The 21,622-nt window shown below is 42.7% G+C and overlaps 1 protein-coding gene across 6 annotated transcripts in view; it reads right to left on the bottom strand.

Annotated features, from left to right (window-relative positions):
* The window catches only part of NRDE2 (NRDE-2, necessary for RNA interference, domain containing), a 63,428-nt gene that overhangs the window by 29,115 nt on the left and 12,691 nt on the right, over positions 1-21,622 (bottom strand). For 5 of the 6 annotated variants that reach the window (XM_045015333.1, XM_045015332.1, XM_045015330.1 and 2 more), the window contains exons 2-6: positions 17,250-17,349; positions 12,468-12,698; positions 10,210-10,359; positions 6,076-6,535; positions 5,389-5,794 (exon numbers count right to left, since the gene is read on the bottom strand). In XM_045015333.1, the coding sequence (XP_044871268.1) occupies positions 5,389-5,794; positions 6,076-6,535; positions 10,210-10,359; positions 12,468-12,698; positions 17,250-17,349 (1,347 nt within the window). The remainder of the gene's footprint in view (positions 1-5,388; positions 5,795-6,075; positions 6,536-10,209; positions 10,360-12,467; positions 12,699-17,249; positions 17,350-21,622) is intronic. The other variant, XM_045015331.1, reaches the window with a different exon arrangement.

Here is a 21,622-nt window from a genome sequence, read left to right as displayed (position 1 = left end):
AGGCAGCATCTGGCTTTGGTTGTGAGGAACCTCAGCATGGAGTCTATGGCACGCTAGATGGCCAGATACCTGGATTTTGGGAGGCTCACTAGCACTTGTACCGAGTCCAGGACTTCCCCAATGAACTCCAACCTCTGTGCGGGTATCAGGGAGAACTTGGACACATTGACTAGGAGACCTAGCCTGTGGAATACGTCCAGTGACATCACCATGTGGGAGTGGACCTTCTCCTTGGACCAATCAGCGAGGAGACAGTCATCTAAGTACGGGTATACTCACAATTTTTCTTTTGCGAAGAAAGGCTGCCACTACTGACATGCATTTTGTGAACACACATGGGGCCGTCGCCAGGCCGAAGGGTAGGACCGTAAACTGGTAATGGTGCTGGTTTATGGTGAACCGCAGGAACCGCCGGTGAGCGGGATGAATGGCAATGTGAAAGTACGCATCTTTCATATCAAGGGCAGCATACCAATCCCCAGGATAATAGAGCCAAGGGAGACCATGTGGAAGCGGACCTTGACTAAGAATTTCTTGAGTCCACACAGGTCTAAAATGGGTCAAAGACACCCCCTCTTTGCTTTGGGGATAAGGAAATAACAGGAGTAAAACCCCTTTCCCCTTAGGTCCCGAGGGACCTCTTCCACAGCCCCCGCCTCGAGGAGCGTCTGTACCTCCTACATCAGGAGTTGCTCAAGAGAGGGATCCCTGGAGAGGGACAGGGAAGGGGGGTGGGAGGGAGGGAAGGAGGAGAACTGAAGCGTGTATCCCACTTTCACCATGCGTAGGACCCAACGGTCCGATGTTATATGGGACCACGCACGGTAGAAGCGGGACAAGTGGGTCAGGAAACATAGGAAAGGATCCGGTAACTGGTTCGATGCGCTGTCCTCGAGCGCACCTTCAAAACCCTTGTTTGTTGCCAGGTTGTGGCTTGCCCTGGCCCTGGCCTTGGCTAGGTGTGTTGTTCCGCCTACGCCTATTATCTCCGCCTCTCCTACAGTATGGTTCCTGCCTATGGCGAGGTTGGTATTGCCTTTGTTGCGGCGGCTGGGGCTTGAAAGGTTTCCTCTGCATTACCGGGGTGTGCATCCCCAACGACTTAAGGGTTGCCCGGAAGTCTTTAAGGCTATGCAGCCTGGCATCCGTTTGGTCTGAGAAGAAGCCGGACCCTTTGAATGGGAGGTCTTGAAGGGTATTTTGAACCTCTGGCAGAAGGCCTGAAGCCACGCCAAGCATCTCATCACCACTCCTGAGGTCATTGTTCTGTCTGCAGCATCTGCCGAGTTGAGGGAGGCCTGCAGAGAGGTTTTGGCTACTGCCTTCCCTTCATCCATGAGGGCCGTGAACTCAGGTTGAGAGCCCTGGGATAAGGAATCCTTAAATTTGGAAACTGCTGCCCAGGAATTAAAATTATGTCTATTCAGGATCGCCAGCTGATTCACGATCCTCAATTGGAGGCCCCCAGAGGAATAGACCTTTCTGCCCAATAGGTCTAGACGTTTTGCCTCCTTGGCCTTGGGAGCTGGGGCTTGTTGCCCATGTCGTTCCCGTTCGTTGACCATGGAGACAACCAGTGAAAAGGGGGCCTGGTGACAGAAGAGGAAGTCATAACCCTTGGAAGGGGCAAAGTACTTCCTCTCTATGCCCTTTGCTGTTGGCGCGCTGGAGGTTGCCAGACCATCTTATAGTTTGACTGGATTGTCTTTATGAGTGGGAGCGCAATTCTGGAGGGGCCTTCAGGGCTTAAGATGTCCACCATAAGATCCTCCTGCTCTACCACCTCCTCCACCTACAGGCCCAAGTTATGGGCTATCCTGCAGAGCAGCTCCTGGTGCACCCTGTGGTCGATCAGGGGAGGTCCTGATACCGCCATGCCCGCCACAGCTTCGTCTGGGGAGGACAAAGAGGTTAGGGCCTTCTGTGTCTTGTCCTCTAGCCCTTATTGCACCACCTCGCATGGTGGGGGCTCATCTGGGGCCTGACTGACTGACTGCGTCTGGGACGGCACCGGGCTCAGTGCCGCTTCCGCCCTCCTGTGTTCCGGAGAAGCGTCTGGTGGCCTGGAAACCGTGGCCTCCTTAGGTGCGGAAGGGCGTCGGTGCGGGGACCGGGACCAATGCCTCAAGTAGCCAGATCTTAAGGCTCTGGAGGGGGACCTTTGCTGCTGGTGATATGCCCATGGTGTCCAAAACGGCCACTGTCCTGGTGGGCCCCACTGGGGGTGCCACGGGGTTTGGGGCTCCCTGCTAGCCAGTGCCCTGTGGGCATAGCTGGAGCAGCCCGAGTCCACCTCGGATTCCAAGGACACTGACCTCGAAGGCCAGGGCAATGCCATGGATCGGTGCCGCTGCAGGGCTGGGGAACGGCGCCTCGTTGTCTGGGAACTGTATTGATGGCTTGTGGTCAGGCCCGGGGACTTCAGCCTTGCATCGCCTCAGTGCCAGCCCAGCGATGGTGCCGGGGAGTGGTGCATTGGCAGAGCCGGTGCCATGTGTTGGCTGGGGTCTGGTGCCCTCGAGGCTCGCTGATTCAGGGGCAACTGGGAATCCACCAAGACTGAGCTTGACTGGGACCAACGCCAGGAGCGGTGCCTGGATGGTGACCTCGACGGGCGCACCATTGCCGGTTTGCCTCTAGATGGCAGTCTTAGTGACAGTGCCGGAGGCTTCTCCTTGGCAGCGAGGGGGCTTGTCGCAGACAATTTGATGAGGTCCTTTGCCGCTTGAAAGGTGTCCAGTGTGGAGGGCTGTTCTATGAGCTCCTCCAGCCCTTCCTCCGCACTCGAGGCGCTTAGCCCATGGCTCAACGGGCTCTTAGATGCTGGAGCCACCGGTGCCGGGACATGCCCTGGGGTAGCAATGCCCTTTTGCGTGCTCAGTTCCCTTGGCGGTGCCGACATCTTATGCGGGGAGCACCCTCGGGTCTTAGGCTGGCCCTTCGACCGGGCCGGCGAGGTCGAACGGTGCCGGGGCCTGTCTTGTTGCCTCGGTGCGGTATGCTTGCAGTGCCCCACTGGTGCCAGATCACAAACTGACGCAGGGGCACTCCGAACCGAGGAATCCGGTGCCGAGGTTGGATGGTCCAAGGCCAAAGACTGCAGCACGGCCTTCATGAGCAGCTGCTTGAGATGAAAGTCTCTTTCTTAGTCCTTGGCTTAAAGGCCTTACAGATCTTGCAGCGCTCCGTCTGATGTGATTCCCCCAGGCAACGGAGACACGAGTTGTGGGGATCACTAATAGGCATAGGCTTGCGGCACGTGGCACAAACCTTAAAGCCCTGGGCCTGCGGCATACCCCGCAGCCCAGGGCTGGTGTTGGAAGAACTTCCAAACACCTAGAACAAAGGAAGCTTAACTATCACTATTGAGAAGTGCTAACTACTGATAACTATTAACTACTGATAACTGCTAAACGCTGATAACAATGCTAAGGGACACTCAGGCGAGAGATGAAGAGCTGTTCCAATGCTGCCACCAACGGTAAGAAGGATCTGAGGGAGGGTTGGGTCGGCAGGGGTATATATGCACCAGCATGAGGCGGGCTCCCCTGCTGGCCCGACTGGAGCCGCTAAGGGAAAAAGTTTCCGACATCTGTGCACTTGGCACACACACACACCTAATGTGTAATGGACATGAACAATCACTCGAAGAATACTATTTAAATATTTTGGGGTGTTATCTACATTGTCTATAATGTCAAACTTTAGAGCCTACAAGTCCAATCAGCCCTACTTCTTATTCAGCCAATCACTCAGACAATCAGGTTTGTTTACATTTGCAGAAGATAATGCTGCCTGCTTCTTGTTTACAATGTCACCTGAAAGTGCGAACAGGCGCTACAAGATATTTACATGCGAGATGCACTAAAGATTATGATCTTTGATGCTTCAACCACCATTCCAGAGGACATGCATCCATGCTGATGATGGGTTCTGCTCAATAATGATCCAAAGCAGTGCAGACCCGACATGTTCATTTTCATAATCTGAATCAAATGTCACCTGCAAACAGCTGATTTTCTTTTTTAGTGGTTAGGGTTCTGTAGTTTCCGCATCGGAGTGCTGCTCTTTTGAGACTTCTGAAAGCATGCTCCACACCTCATCCCTCTCCGATTTTGGAAAGCACTTCAGATTCTTAAATCTTGGGTCAAGTGCTGTAGCTATCTTTAGAAATTTCACACTGGTATCTTCTTTGCATATTGTCAAATTTGCAGTGCAAGTGTTCTTAAAACGAACAACATGTGCTGGGTCATCATCCAAGACTGCTAGAATATGAAATATATGGCAGAAGGAGGGTAAAACAGAGCAGGAGACAAACAATACTCTCCCAAGGATTCAGTCACAAATTTAATTAACGCATTTTTTTTTTTAAACAAGCATCATCAGCATGGAAGCATGTCCTCTGGAATGATGGCCAAAGCATGAAGAGGCATATGAATCTTTAGCACATCTGGCACGTAAATAACTTGTGACGCCAGCTATAACAGTATCATGTGAATGCCTGTTCTCACTTTTAGGTGACACTGTAAACAAGAAGCTACCTCCCGTAAATGTAAACAAATTTGTTTCTCTTAGCGATTGTCTGAACAAGTAGCAGCACAGAGTGGACGTGTAGGCTCTAAAGTTTTGCATTGTTTTGTTTTTGAGTGCAGTTATGTAACAACAACAAAAATCTACATTTGTAAGTTACACTTTCATGATGGAGATTGCACAACAGTACTTGTATGAGGTGAATTGAAAAAATACAATTTCTTTTGTTTATCATTTTTACAGTGCAAATATTTGTAATAAAAATATAAAGTGAGCACTGTACACTTTGTATTCTGTGATGTAACTGAAATTGATATATTGGAAAATGTAGAAAAACATCCAAAAATATTAAATTTAAATTGCTATTCTATTGTTTAACAGTGTGATTACTTGCGATTAATTTTTTTAATCGCGCTTAATTTTTGAGTTAATCGCGTGAGTAAACTGTGATTGACAGACCTAATTAAGAGTACTCAGACGTTTCATCTGTATATATAACTGCTATTTGCTGCGCAAACCAAAGGAATTTATTTTGTGAAGGTAAACACCACACCTATTTGATGTTGACTACAAATCCCTTCCCTTGAAATTTGTACTTTTAACTCTTTACAGAACATTACTGGATGTGATATCACAAGCTCTTTTGGGGAAGGGAAGCATCTGTTGTATCCATATTGGGCTTGAACATTTACTTTTACTATCACCTAAAGAGGCAAGATGCCAGACATTTTCAGCAGGCTCTTTGCAAAGCAAAAAATTAGCATAATACAGAGGAGAATCTCTTCCTAAAATATATTCAGCCTGTATGAAAATCTTAATGGCCATAAAATGAGATATATAAAAAGATAATCTTCTTACCTAACATAGCTTCTTCTGTGCCAGGCAGTACAGGATGTGATACCATGCTGCCATCCTGTACAGCTGCCAAAGTGCTCAAACATTTTCCATATAAACTATGGACTTTTGAAACGGAAAAGGTGCTGAACTGACTTTGACAAAATAAGAGATATTTCTGCCACAGGACTGGATTATTGGGATGCAAAAAAACCAGTTTCTGCCATTCTTTGATCAAACTTGATGGTTCCCAGAATTCTGTACAAAGCTTCAGCTTGGCGAGTTTCAGATCAACATCATTTGGGTTGCTTTCAATAGCTCTCTCTAAAATGGCCAGTTTCTTTTCTAGGATTAGCTTGAATGATTTTCTCCTTATTTCCTGCTCTCCCTCTTTGATGGCGTAAGGGCTGGGTCCTCTCATTATTTCATCCTTAAAAGAAAAGGAAATCAACACAAAGTTATAAATACAGAAGGTTCTCAGGCTTTGTAGAAGCACTAAGGAGAAGGTTGACATAAGTGACAATGAATGACTGCATCTCTATTAGTGCAAGTTTTTTTTTTAAAACATAAATCACAAAAAAAATCATGTATAATAGCATAAACACACATATAATTTAACTCAGAAACAAGACGTTAAAGCAGAACATTACTCAGATACGAATAAAATAAATATATCACAAATTACTCAACGAGAAGTACAAGAATGTGTACCTGAAAAGAAACAAATTCCAGCCAAGTGTGAACATCTCTTGGATTTTCTCTGACCATCCTATTATATTCTTCCACTTTTGCCTTTAGAATAGAGTTAACATTCTCACTGGTCTCTTGGGATGCCTGCTGCTTTAAAGTCTCATGCTCTGGGGGACCTTTTCCTTGCAACCAGAGTGTGGTCAATGGATCATAAATCCCAAGAGGATTCACACAGGTTGTTGTAGGAGGAGCATCACTGTCCAGATGTGAAACCGGTATAAAAGTGCTTGGACCAGATGAAGAAGTTTGGCTTTTACTGTAAACTGGAATTCCATCTGTGCTCAATAACCGCACACTATTCTTCGTGAAGTAGCGTTCAGGTCGCTTGTGGGACTGTTTCTTTTCTACCATGGAACTTTCCCAAGTTATACATTGTTTCTTTAGGTCAATACCAAGACATGAGTCACCTTTCCGCTTATATCTTAAAGAAAAAATACAACAATGCATTTTTTAAAAATACGACCATTAAAATATACATTAGTCAAATATGTATTTTTATCTTTTATAAGACAGAAGTTCGCTTTTCAGTATTTCCTAATTGAATTAGATATTTGTACAGAGCTTTAAAAAGGTACAAAGTGCTTATTTTTTTCCCCCTCTTATTCCAGTTCAACTTTTCTTTCCCATCAGAACTTCTACTATATGCGTTAGAACTGAAGCAAGCATTAAACTGCCACTTAATTAATACTTTCTAAGCAAGATCTGTAGTACTCCATGAAAGATCACCTTTTCTCTTCCTTCTAGTAGCATGAACCACTCTTCTCATGTGGACAAACTGGGGGCCATCCAATCAAGATATTGCTACATATTTAAGACTCCATATTTGCTATGTAAATTGGATTGTTTTTATATAGGAAAAACAGAGTATAAGTAGCCTAGTCCTGTGCTAGTTTTCTGTATCTCTAGGTCTCTGTTCCTTTTTGTATTATTCATTAACAATTTCACAAAAAGGAATAGACCAAATCTACATGGACAAGACCACAGGAATCAGAGCTACATGAAAACATGACAAATACGTACAGAAATTTACTACAAAATATACAAAATACATGCAAGGAAAACGGTATACAAATGTGCTGAGCTTTAAATATTTTTGGCAGCAGAATTGTGTAACAAATTATATACATATTGCTCTAGCTCAGCATACAAAGTACCAGCGTTAGATTTATAACAACAACATGAAAGAAAGAATGTTTCTATGGTGTCGTACATTGGACTAGGAGTCAGGCATTGAGTTTTATTTCTGACTCTGCCACTGACTTGCTGTGTGACCTTTTCTGTACCTCAGTTTCCCCACACACTTTGTGACTTTCATACTTTGTCTCGTGAACCTTAGCTGGAGATGACTCACAAAGAGGAGAAGGAACTATAAGAAAAGAGAAGAGAAGTCCCAAGTTCTCTCCCCCTTCATCTCTACTCACAGCACTGACAACACCTGAAGAACAAAGGAAGCAGCACTGGACTGGGGGAGAGATTCTGACTGAAAGAGTTTCAGACACTAAGACTGTGGTGAGAGACCTTTGCTTTGAATTCACTTAGCTTGTTAAGTTAGGCTTTAGTTGAGTTTTACTTTTATTTTCTTGTAATCAGTTCTGACTTTTATGCATTACTTGTAGTCACTTCAAATCTAGCTTTCTGTAGTTAACAAACCTGTTTTACCTAAATCAATGTGTTTGGACTGAAGTGTCTGGGAAACTCCATTTGAGATAACAGGATTTGTGCATATCATTTTCTATTAATAAAATGACGTACTTTATATGAGCTTGTATTGTGCAGGAGAGAGCTGGGCAGTACAAGATGTACATTTCTGGGGGAAAGGGAATTTGCTGGTGTTGCTCTGCAGTGTAATTCAAGAGTGGCTGGCTATAGCACTCATATTGTATAACTGGGAGTAAATTACATGCTGGAGGCTATGAGCAGACTCGGAGTGGTAGCTCTCATAGCGAAGCAGTGTAAAAGGCGCCCTAGACTGGAGAATTCAAAGGATGCAGCTGTTCATCAGTCCAGCTTGTACCCTGGTTAATGTCAGATACCTCCATTTAAAACCTTGTGAATTTCTGAAATGCCTTTTCCTGATTGTGCATTTTGGTGAGCACACCTCTAAGCAACTCACCACTGTTGTGCACAACTGCCCAGCTGACCATGCCAGCTATATGCTCCAGATGAGCTCTGGCCAGGAGTAAACAGGAGATAATGGATCTCCTGGGCCTGTGTAGAGAAGAGGCTATGCACACACAGCTACAGACCAGCCATAGAAACGTGGACATCTGCATCCCCCGTGCAATCTGCTCATAGAAGAAGGGGTGTGATAGGGATCAGCAGCAGTGCCACATGAAAGCGAAGGAACTGTGGCAGGCATTTCAGAAGGCCAGGGAGGCCAACAATCAATCCTGTGCCAAGTCACAGACCTGCTACTTTTACAAATAGCTGCATGCCATACTTGGCAGAGACTCCCACCACCACCTCCACACATGGATACCCCCAAGCTGGCTGAGTCACAGGCCCCTGCTGTGAACACAGAGCACAAGAAGGTGAGGGAGGAGGAGGAAGAAGAGAATTGGGAATATGAGTGCAGGGGGGAGGGAGGCTGCTATGCTGTGAACCAGGACCTGTTTGAGACTCCACCACAGTACAGTCAGTCCCAGCGGTCAAGCATGGGCAAGCCTGATGCAGGGGAAGGAACCTTGGGTAACTGTGTAAATTTGTCAGTACAGTAAAGCGCCCCCAACTTCTCAGGACACAGCTACTGACTTTTCATTAATTTTCTTGCACCAGAAGAGGTACCACAAAGGTAGAAATATTACCAGCTTTTCATTCTCCCTCTAGAGTTAGGCAGGGGGCCATGCAGCGCAGTTTGTTTATATACACAGGGATGTCCCTTGAATTCTCCTGAGCAATCTCAATGAAATTTTCATGGAGGTACACTGCAATCCTCTCCTGAAGGTTTCTAGGGATGGCAGCCTTATTTCTTCCTCCAAGTAGGACACTTTCCCATGCCAGTCAGCGATAACTTTAGCAGGCACCATTGCAGTAAACAGGCTAGCAGCATACGGGCCTGAACAGCTCTGGGACACCAGCACAGCTATATTCCCTGTGCCTTTATTACCTTCAGGAGTGAGATAGCAGCTAAAATCACCACTGCCTGTGGAAAATGGTGCCAGTATTCAATGCCATTGCCCTGTACTCCCACAGAGTTTCATGCAATCAAGCAATTCCCTCCTCATTTCCCTCACCACAGCAAGCCATAATCACCATGGTTGGTGCTGTGAGTGGCACTCTGCACAATCACTACAAAGCAGAAGTGTCAATAAGCAAGTCTTGTTTAAAACTTTAGGGGAGCAAGGCAAGGGAATTCTGAGTCTTAACTTCTGATTTCCATTTGACTATACTGACTATGACACCTCTGTATTTTATCTGTAGCTGTGCTGTACCAGCTTTGAGGAGTTTCCCCCTCCACACATACAGAACACCTGAGCCAGATAAAGAGGAGAAAAAAAGACGTACTCAGGATGGACGTGTCCTATGAGATCCTGCAAGCCAGTGCTGCATCAGTCTGTGAACAGATGGCCTGGAGGATGAATATCACAGACTGTGTGGAGATGGAAAGAACAGATCAGAAAAAGAAGGAGATGCACCAGGACATAATGGGGCTTCTCCAAAAGCAAACATAGATGCTGCAGATTCTTGTGGACCTACAGGTTCAACAATCACAGACTCGCTTCCCTTTGCAGTCCATGGAGTACTGCAGCATAGGGCCACATCCCTACCCCTACCAGTCCAGACAAGGGGACAGTAAAGACAACCACAGCTTCACATACATCAACCGTGGCTCTCGCAGGTTATAAGAATGGCCATACTGAGTCTTCTGATAGTGGCCAATACCAGGTGCTTCAGAGGGAATGAACAGAACAGGTAATCATCAAATGATCCATCCCATCGCCCATTCCCAGCTTCTGGCAAACAGAGGCTAGGGACATTACTGAGCATGGTTTTACATTTTATAAATAAATATTTTTAGTCTCAAACTTTTAATATAATCTCACCACTAACATGTCTTGAGACATTTTAAGATCAAAACAAAACAGCCCATTGTACCTTGCTATGTCCCCTCGATACAGTGACTTGTATTCCCAGTTTGCAGGGTCTGGATTCTTGTCTGTTCTGAAGGTCTCTGCTGTCAAAGCCTGAATATCCTCAAGCCAAACAAAGCGACTGGTGACACCATTTGAAGTTATGTCTTCTAGACTGAAGAAGGGGAGGAAGAAGCATTTTCTGAACATCTGAGTTAAACATTAAGCATTTACAAAACCAGGAAATGTAACATTTCTAGATCCCATAATAAATTATACACATTCAAAAGGCCATGATACATGTACCATTTAACAAATAAGTCACACACTGGTGAAAGAGATGGGAAAACAGAAGTGGAAATTTACCACTGGAGCCACCAATACAGTGAACTTTCAAAAGAAAATCATTCACTGCATTTCCCAAATGGACTTCCAAGAGCATGGAAAGTGCTTAATAGGATTTAATAAATGGGTTTCTTACTAAGTCTAAAGCCTGCAAGAAAAAATATTGCTATTAACTGTAACTTTCTCTATAAGAAAAAGTAAATCAAAAAGGGGACAATCTGTTAGTATATTGTGCTGATTTTCTGTAACAATACCAATGCAATTCAGTAAAATGTAAAGGTTTTATGAATTAGTTACATAAGTGATTTTTTTTTTAAAGATGCAGCTAAGTTACCTCTCTAAGAACTGCAAGATAAGGTGAATTCTGATTTCACATTTGTATTACAAAAAAAGGAGCTTCAGCATCCTGAAAAGGTTTTCAACATTCACCTATGACAAGGCACTCAAGAGGGTTTTCACTGTTTATGTTTCAGATGGAAATGCGAACAGGAATAATTCTGTACATAGGTCCCATTTTAACATCAGTGAGAGTTTTAAACATAAAATTTAACACAGACTTTATATTTAAAGAGTGTTTTAAGTTTTCTCAGAAAAAAATATACAAACAACCAATATGCACAGTACAGGTACCGTACAAGAATATCAATCCTTTTGTTTGGGCACCTGAATTACATTTAAGTGATCAAAGACCAATGAGTGTGGTCAGTGCAAAATGGAAGGCCCACTTTTTGAGCCTGGGCACCCAATGCATCCATGCACGCTCTTTTTCCTATTCAAATCATCATACCGGTCACTTTAAAACATATTTCTTGCCACATACAGACTAGTTACTGGTTATTTTAGTGTCTCTGAAAGCAGCAGCAAGCCAACAGGTGATATAATACAGTGGCTCTCAACCTTTCCAGACTACTGTACCCCTTTCAGGAGTCTGATTTCTCTTGCATACCCCAAGGTTCACCTCATTTAAAAACTACTTGCTTACAAAATTAGACATAAAATACAAAAGTGTCACAGCACACTATTACTGAAAAAGTTCTTATTTTCTAATTTTTACCTACAAATCTAAATAAATCAATTGGAATATAAATAATATTTACATTTCAGTGTATAATATACAGAGCAGTATAAACAAACCATTGTCTGTATGAAATTTTAGTTTGTACAGACTTCGCTAATGCTTTTTATGCAGCCTGTTGTAAAACTAGGCAAACATCCAGATGAGTTGATATACTCCCTGGAAGACCTCTGCATACCCCCAGGAGTATGTGTACCCCTGATTGAGAACCACTGATATAATAGAACATCACTCATTCAAATCTTGATTCACATATACAAAAAATAAAGTGTATGACGCATACTGCATACTAATGAATGGCTAAAGGCCAGAAATGAAACTAAAAATACTAAATTAATACAAACCTCAATATACATCTTATAATGAATGCCCATTGCTGAGAGGGGAAATTATGAATGCATAGTATAATGAAACACGTCCCCTTAGGAAAAACAAATTTTTGCTTCATTATTCAACAACTTCAATTTTCTGCAGTATCTAAGAACATCGTTTAATACAATTCCTCTCAAAGCACAATAGGTTACTCAAGGATTAATATAATGAAACAAAGATTTACAATAATTCACAGGGAGCATTAAGATTAAAAAAGCACCACATTTTCATTGCTCTATTCTGTTCAGCTCTGGAGAAAAATACTTCATAAAATATTCCTCATAATAAATTTTCAGATGCAACAATGGATAAAAAAAAAGTGTGAGTGTTTCTTGTGCTGTTCTAAGATAGTTACAACGGAAGTTTAAACTTAAGAGAATAAGCGTTAGAACTGACCCACTGATGAGAGTACTCTCACCTAACCAGTTCAAGCAACACATATTAGAATAGGATTACATTTATATCCAAGCATATTAATAAAATGCACATACTTCAATGTTGCTGCTTCTCTTTCATGGTTTGTGTCACTTCCTCTAGGTTTATCCTTCATACACTCACTGTCTGAGTCTGGCTCGCTGTTACTTGATTCCTCTCTAGTTTTCTTTTTTCTTTTCTTGTGGTGGTGATGCTTTTTCTTTTTCTCTTTCCTTTTCTTAGTTGATTTTTTTAGATCTTCATTGGTATTACTTCCTCCTGAGAGTTCTGATCTTGAAGGACTCCTGCTAAGAAACAAATCATTCCTTACATAGTTAGAACAATTTTAAAGAAATCTCACCAGTGAGAAAGTTCATACCAGAGTTTTCCTCATTCTCCAAATTATAGGGAAGGATAGCTCTCAGACAGTGAACTGCATCAACGGTTGCCACTAAAGTGGAAGAAATATGTGCAACAGCCACCACCTTTACCTTTAAAATTACTGAATTTTTTTTGGAAATTACTACTTGAGACAGATCTTACAAAGCTGCACATGCCCATGGTAAGTACACTTTGATAAGTGAATAAATATCAGTAGTCCTTTCTATTATCACCCCCAGAGTAAAAGCGAATGAGTTGCTTTTGTACCTGGGCTGATAAATTTTCAAGACAATTTTGCAAGGCCACTTTCACGTTAGATCAAGTTAAAATGATTGGAGAGGCCTTCGGGGGGGAGAATGACTAGTGCTCTTTTTTGCTTTTTATTCATGCATAAGAAATACCTGAAAGATGTGTTGTAATATATATTATATATACTTTTTAGATTAGAAATATATTTCTTGCTGATCTTGGATGAATCTATGCTCACTAGAAAATTAGTAAAATTTTACAGTACAAGCAACTGAAAGCTGAGCAATTAAGAGGATGAAGAAAGCAATTGAGAGGATGCTCGCTGTTAATTTCAGTACTTCATGAACAGCTGGAAGAAGGGATGTCTTTGTTAAGAAATCAGTACCCTCTCAGCTAAGATACAAGCTGACAATAAACACCTGATACTGTCAAGACATCTTTCAGTAAAAAGCAAAAGAGACCAGACTTGACATTCTTGATATTTCGAAGATCAAAAACCATCAGAAAAAAGCACTCTTTCAGGGGCAAAAAAAGAAGCTTGGTAAACTGCACTCAACCAAACAGCATTCATTTTAACATGACTAAATATAAATGTATACATCTAGAAACAAAGAATGTAGGTGATATTTATAGAATGGGAATCTATTCTGGGAAGCAGTGACTCTGAAAAAGACTTGTGGGTCGTGGCTGATCATCAGCTTAACAAGAGATTCCAATGTGATGCTATGGTCAAAAGAGCTAATGCATAGCTCCTAGGATGCATAAGCAGGGGAATCTCGAGTAGGAGTAGAGAGGTTATTTTACCTCAATATTTATTACTACTGCTAGAATACTGTGTCCAGTTCTGTGCCCACAATTCAATTAAATTGGAGAGGGTTCAGAGAAGAGCCACGAGAAGAATTAAAGGATTAGAAAACATGTCTTATAGTGGTAAACTATATAGATTGAGCTCTTTGAGTCTAACAAAAAGAAGATTAAGGGGTGACTTGATTACAATTTTTAAGTATCTACATGGGGAACAAATATTTAATAATGGGCTCTTCAACCCAGTACAGAAAGGTAACACATGATCCAATGTCTAGAAGTTGAAGCTAGACAAATTCAGATGGGAAATAAGGTGAGCGTAACTAACCAGGAACAATGTGTCCCTAGCCTCTGTTTACCAGAAGCTGGGAATGGCTGACAGCGGATAAATTCGTAGATGATTACCTGTTCTGTTCATTACCTCTGAAGCACCTGGCATTGGCCACTGTCAGAAGACAGGATTGGGCTAGATAGACCTTTGGTCTGCCCCAATATAGCCGTTATTACGTTCAAGGTCTCATGATGGATTCTCCATCACCGACCATTTTTAAAACTAGATTGGATGTTTTTCTAAAAGATACGCTCTAGGAATCATTTTTGGGAAGTTCTATAGCCTGTGTTATATAGGAGATCAAATTAGATCACCATAATGGTCCCTTCTGGCCTTGGAATCTACAAAAAGCCCTTGGCACCCTTCTTCATAAAGATACCAAAAAAAAAAAAAGTCACAAACCCAATCTTTTAAAAATTATTTACAGACTACCTTTTGGGAAAACAAATAGGTGTTAAAAAAATCCATGAAGGGGCTACTGCCAATCATTGGGGAAAATCCCTCAAAATGTACCAAAAGTTAAGTAGTCAAATTTATGAAATAATTCCTCTGTATATTTTCTCTCTTGATAGTTTAATTCAAATTATATTTTTATTTAAAATATTTACTGTTTACATAATGTCATCTGCAAGGTAATTTTCAGAATTCCTTTTGCTTTATCACATTATAAGCCTGTAAAGACTTGAAGAAAAATGACAAATATACAAAGTTTTGGCAAGTTTAGCTGCAGAAGTAATATTGTGATAACCCAAGTCAAACATAAGTTGGTGAACAGAGATGGATTCAACTTTGATTTTTGTAACAAACACATTTTTGTCAGTACAAAGAGCAGCCAACACATCAAACGGAGGACTTTGTCCCAAATTAAACATCACTGAAGTTCAGAACTTTCCTGCTTCAACCTGACTCAGACTTTAAGGTCAGAAAGGACCGTCATGATCATATAGTCTGACCTCCTACACATTGCCAGCCACAGAACCTCACCCACCCACTCCATTAACTACTACAGAATACACCCAAGACTTAAATCAATATGTCTAGTATTGCACCCTCTTGGGAAAAGAGTTTAAAATACAACCCTGTATTCTATAGAACTGGATCAATTTTTTTTAATCAAAATGCCCTTTAATCAGCCATTTAAGTGACCTATAAGATTGAATTGCAACTCTACAACTTTACATGGGACAGTATTTCATTAATGCCCATCTCTGCACAGTTTATAACTGACAATCTTCTATATTCAACTGTGGTAGGGAAAGTGACTATTTGAACTGGTTTTCATAAAGAAAGGGGGGAGGGGGAAAAACACGCAAAGATGGTACCTAAGCCTTAGCATTCCTTCAAGGATTACTTAGAATATTTAAAAGCTAATGAAAAATCATGATTAAGGCTGTGAGTTTGTCATGGAGGTCACCGATTCTGTGGCTTCTGCAGTGGCCGGGGCGGCTGGCCCGGGGGCCACCTAAACAGCTCAGGCAACCCCTGGGTCAGCCACCCCGGCCACTGCTGGGGCAGTCTCAGGCCATCATTCACCCCTCCCACAGCAGCAGCAAGAGTTTGGGTGTGGGAGGGTACTGGGGGTTGAGGCACAGGAGGGGGTGAGGGCTCTGGGCAGTGCTTACTTTGGGGGGCTCCCTGGAAGCAGCGACATACCTCGGCTCCTAGGCAGAGGCGCAGCCTCCGGGCTCTGCACAGAGCCTCTGCCTGCAGACTCTGCCCCCGCAGCTCCCACTGGCCCGGAGTCGTGGCCAATGGGACCTGCAGAGCCAGTGCTCAGGGCAGAGGCAGCGTGCAGAGCTGCTTGGCCGTGCCTATGCCTAGGAGCTGAGGGAGTAGGATGTCACCGCTTCCGGGGAGGTGCAGAGCCAGATAGGGAGCCTGCCAGCCCCACCAACCTTCACCCCCCAGCACCTGCAGTGCTCCCCAGGCCACCACCCCGAGCACCCACCGTACCCACGGCCACCACCACAAGATTTAGTCAGGTGTATGTAGTACAAGTCATGAACAGGTCACAGGCTGTGGATTTTGCCTGTGACCTGTCCATGACTTTTACTAAAAACACCAGTGACTAAAACATTGACTTAATCATGATCACTCAGCTCCCACCTATCACCAAAATTAGCAGTGATTTGAATGCATCAGTGAGAAAAAGCTAAATGAAAAGTAATTTTAAAAGGCTAATTTCTCATTAATTTAAATCAGGGGCAGACAAACTTTTTGGCCTGAGGGCCACATCAAGTTTCCAAAACTGAATAGCAGGCCAGTTAGGGGAGGCTGTGCCTCTCCGAACAGTCAGGCATGGCCCGGCCCCCGACCCCTATCAGCCCCTCTCCCTCCCCGCTTCTCACCCCCTACAGTCCCCCCTGGGACTCCTACGCCATCCAATCCCCCCTGTTCCCTGTCCCCTGACTGCTCCCGGACCCCCTGTCCCTGACTGCACCCCACCACTCCATCCAACCCCAGCTCTCCTTCCTGACTGCCCCCTCCGGGACCCCTGCCCCTTTTCAACCCCCTCTGTTCCCCGCCCTCTGACCGCCCCAACCCCTAGCCACACCCCCATCCTCTGACCACCACCCCGAACTCCCCTGCCCTCTTACCACACTGCCTGGAGCTCCGGTGGCTGGCAGCACTACAGCCACGCTGCCCAGAGCACCAGCTCCAGCCGCGGCTCTGCAGCTGTGCTGCCCGGCCGCCCAGAGCATTGCCCCGCTAGCGCAGTGCGCTGAGGCTGTGGGGCAGAGGGAGCAGCAGGGGAGGGGCTGGGGGGTGAGTCTCCTGAGCCAGGAGCTATGGGGCCGGGCAGGAGGGTCCAGCCCATGGGCCAGAGTTTACCCACCCCGCTTTAAATGAAAGGAAATGCAATAATTATTCGTAGTTTTACAAATGACACCATCCTGGCTTTCTAACCAGTGAACTGAGCGACAAGGTGGGTGAGGTAATATCTTTCATTGGAACAACTTCTGTTGGTGATATAAACAGTAAACCATGCAATGAAAAGCTACACTGTAAGCTCCTGAGTTAGGCCACACTTACAACAAAAGAAAAGTAGGACATTAGAAAAAGGCTATTTAAAAAGTTGCAAAGAACCTGATACCTTATAAGTTGTGATCTCTCAGGAGTAAGATCTGCAGCACGCTGGTGCAGTTTCAGTGCATCTTCTGTGCAGAAGCTTGGATTGCTAAGCCAGTCCAATTCTGCAGGTAGAGAAAAATGTGAGATCTACAAAAATTTGCCTGCTGTGCTCTTTAAAGTTGCAGATTCATCTAGTCAGCAGACAACCTAATTCACAGCAAACATCACTGAAGTCATTTATAAGAGGCAAGGATAGTAGAAAGCAATCCATGAAATTTTAACTTAGCAGAGCACTGAGTTTTAGCACATTGTAAAACATTTTTTAGGACCTGGAATACACCCATGACATCAATCTAATTTTTAAGTAAAATGCTACAAAACAATATTTAAAAGTGTAAACTGAAAAGCAAAGAGTTTCACATACTCTAGAACTCCCTATATGGGGAATGTCAAAACCAGGGTGACTGTGGGTTTTAATGCCCCAAACAACAGACATGTAGTTACTAAAATTAAAAAATACCAGAGGACTTCAAAAGGAATGTATTGCTCTCAATGTTAACATTTATTATAATGCATAAATACCTGTATTATTCAGATAGAGCTTTCCCTAGACAATATATCAATACAAAACTCTCAACCACCATTCCTATACAGAAATTATTTTATCTTTAAAAATTCTGAAAAATAAGATTGTGTTACACGCAAATACAAAGTGTTATTTATTTATTTAATTCCTTCAAGTATATCAAAGCACTTCATGTGTACTAACTAATTATGCCTCATAATACTATCTGTGTGAAAAGTATTTTTAAACCCATTTTACAGATAGGGACACTCAGCAAGTTTAAGTTACTTATACAAGTTCACATAACAGAGCCAGATTTAGAACCCCAAATCCTAGACTCCCCCTCCTGTAACTACTAACGTACCATTACCCCTTTATCAAATGAAAGCAAAGACACATTTAATTCTGATATACTAATATAAATTTTAAGTGATTACTTCTCCAAAATGTTGCTTATGTCACATTTTCTGGATGGTGGTAAGATATGAAAGTTGGTTCACTTCCCAGACATTTTATTGCTGGAGATCTCTCCATGAATACCAACTCTTTGTGTTTAAAAATTCACCTGTTCAGGCTACTTAATCATTGCCATAATTTTTACTTGTGCCATCAAAATTATCTCCACAACAACAGAATGGAGAAAGAGAGTGGATGTTGACTTCTTTCGGAGAATAAAGAGAAGGAAATGAACTATTCAGAAACAAAGACCTATTTTCATAAACATTCAGAATAGTAAAAAAGATGAGGAAGAATACAAAAAATATTTATTCCAGCCTTTCAGAATCATGAAAAATAGCTAGTGGAGGCACAAAATCTGTTGCCATGATGCTTGTGGTGGTGGTGATAATAATGGGGTGGGGGGAAGAGAACCTTACGATTCCTTCCCTCCTCCTTCAAAATGCAATTCTTCCAGGAGTACTTCCTTACAACTCCACATCAAAACCTTCTCTTCTGTCTCACTTCCCTGAACTGTTGTCCTGTACCTTGTCCATCTTAGGGCCTTACATGAACAAGGTTCACTCATTCAAGTAAGACTTGCCAGAAGTAAATAAGATTCGATTGTAAGTGAAGGTTTCCTTGTTGGCCTGAATCTGCAAGCCTACTATGCACACTTCCTCAGAAGCTCTCAAAGTGTGGGACTCAAGGTGGATAAAACTCGATTTAAAAAGCAAAAAAATCTGATTTTTAATTAAAATCTGATTTCTTAGATTTTAATAACAATAATTCTCTTTATGATAAACCTGTTTAAAATGAAATTTGAATTTATTACAAAATATATTAAAGCCTAAATTTATTATAATCTATTCAAACATTTTAATAAAAAAAATAGATATGCCGAATCCATGAGTTTTTAATCAAAAACTGAGTTAAAAGCTACTTTTCTATATAAAGAAAAAATTAGGAGGAAAACATCTAACTTTTGAGATCAAGCTTTATGAATATGGCACAACAGGTCAGCCTAAGTAATTTAGTAAACTGTCTCATTTTCAACAGACTTAGGCAAGATTAGGAATTTAAATTCCAGTCACTTTCTCACACGCATATTTGAAAATTTCCCATGGTGACCTGAAATAATCAGCCTAATTCACTGACTACAGTTAATCCCTCTGTTAATAAATCATTTAGTTATAAATGTTAACCACATTTTGGATACATAAGCTTCTTTTATCAAAACATTTAAAGATATTTTGTTTAATAATTCATTTTATATGTTGTTGGGTGTGTGTAATTAAATTCCAGTTACCATCCTAACAGTTTGACACAAAACATGAGTAATATTAAGATTTTGTCATGGTTACTTTTAGTAAAAGTCGCAGACAAGTTGCAGGCAATAAACAAAAATTCACAGAAGCCCATGACCTGTCTGTGACTTTTACTAAAAATAATGGAGGGAGGGGTTGACTGGGGACAACCGAAGTCCAAGTCCTGCGGGGGAAGAAGGGGGGGAGCCCAAGCCCCACTGCAGGAGTGGGAGGAGCTCCGGGTCCCCCCACCGCCCGAGGCTGAAGCGGAAGGTCTTGGAAAGCCACAGAATCCATGACTTCCATGACCTCTGTGACAACCTTATCCTTAATCATAAGCAAAAAGTGAATTATCTAGTCCATAAGCAATATATCATTCACCATTTTCTATCAATAAGAACCTGAATATACTAAGTTATTTGTAGTAGAAAGAGAGAGCCATGAAGCATGGGCCTGGTGTAAGGCCTGAGGCCTGAACCAAAATCAGCAAAGGTTATGCTATGAGCAACAGTCAGGCAATATCAAAAGCAGATACTTGCCTGCAAATCAGTGACTAGTACACAAACTCGGCACTAGTATTGCTAGCATTGCTAAAACACATCGAATATGTAAATACATTCCAGCAGGCCAGCACAAGAACACCCTAACCTAGTACATGATAAAATGGTTTGACAAAAGTGATGAATAGAGATAGTTTGACTGAAACATCAGGAGTAAAGGTACAAAGACAGGTGGTGAATAGGAATGTTTTGTCTAAAACATCAGGCGGAAAGTACAAGGAGAGGTAACAAACATGTCATGCAACAGGTAAGGTGGGTTGTTTATCCCAGATTGTTTGTCTCGGTCTATAAATATTGGGATAACTTGCTTTAGTCCTTTGTCCGGCCTATGGGGCAGTGGAAAGTCCCTCCACTGACTGAGGTGGTTCATTGTCACGGGCATACATGTCTCAGTATCCTCGTAGAATCTACTACGTGCTATTACCGTGCTTCGTCGACAATAAACCTGGCTGGGCGCCTTCGTACCTTAACCATGTTGCGGTCATTGGGCAGTTTGATTAAGGTCTGCTGTGCCAACTATCTGCGCAGAGCTGGGACAGCACACAAGAGTCAAACATCTGACAACATTGGTGACCCTGACTGTTGATCTGGTAAGTAAGCTGTCCTCTGTAAGAATCACAATCTAACATGGCAGAAAGCTACATGCTAAGCCCTTAGCCCCTCCCTATAAAACCCCACAAAGTTTGATAAGGTATGGACACACTGGGATGCCAGCAAAGGAGGTCCATGTGAATTTAAAAAATATGGTGGGGAAGAAACATGTAATGGAATCTGTAAGGCTAGTGCAGAGACTACAGTATAGCCTTAAAAAATAAAAGCAAAATATTGCAAACTATGACCATGGCTGTTAAATGGTTAAGACAACACGCCACAAGATTGGCGGGACAAGTAACACAGAAACAAAGAAAGAGTTAAAAAAAGCAGAAGCAGCTACACAGTCCTGGAATGCTCCCACTCTCCTAACGGTGGCAAACAGTCAAGAGACAGAAAGCACAGGAAGATAATATAACGTTGGAAACAGCTGATTTAAATCACTGGTCAGGAAGACTCGATTTAATCATGGATTTCTACATAAAAGTGCACTCTTGTTGGTTGTTACAACCTTAATACATATTCTTCACAACTCAGAGATAGATGTAGGTTTCATTTTTAGAAGGTACACACTATACATTTTTAAGTGATTTATTTTGAAAATTTTCAGGTTAGTTTTACAGCTATCTCAGAAAATGAATGATTGTTTGATTATTTCATTTACCAAAGGTAATTGAAGCAGATATTTATGAAGTCATTGGGAGGTGAACTATCATTAATATTTGGAGGATTTTCTTGCCATGCTGCATTACAGGGACGGCCACCCTGAGCCTGAGAAGGAGCCAGAATTTACAAATGTACATTGCCAAAGAGCCACAGTACTATGTCAGCAGACCCCATTAGCTCCCCCCACTCCAACCCATAGCGCCTCCCGCCCGCTGGCAGCCCGGCAATCGGTGACTCCCCCACCCTCCCCACGCCTCCCGCCTGCGGCGTT

Source organism: Mauremys mutica, chromosome 4 (assembly GCF_020497125.1).
Source record: "Mauremys mutica isolate MM-2020 ecotype Southern chromosome 4, ASM2049712v1, whole genome shotgun sequence".
Lineage (NCBI taxonomy): Eukaryota > Metazoa > Chordata > Testudines > Geoemydidae > Mauremys > Mauremys mutica.
The sequence above is the reverse complement of the archived record's forward strand: the minus strand, read 5'-3'. Positions and strand labels throughout refer to the sequence as shown.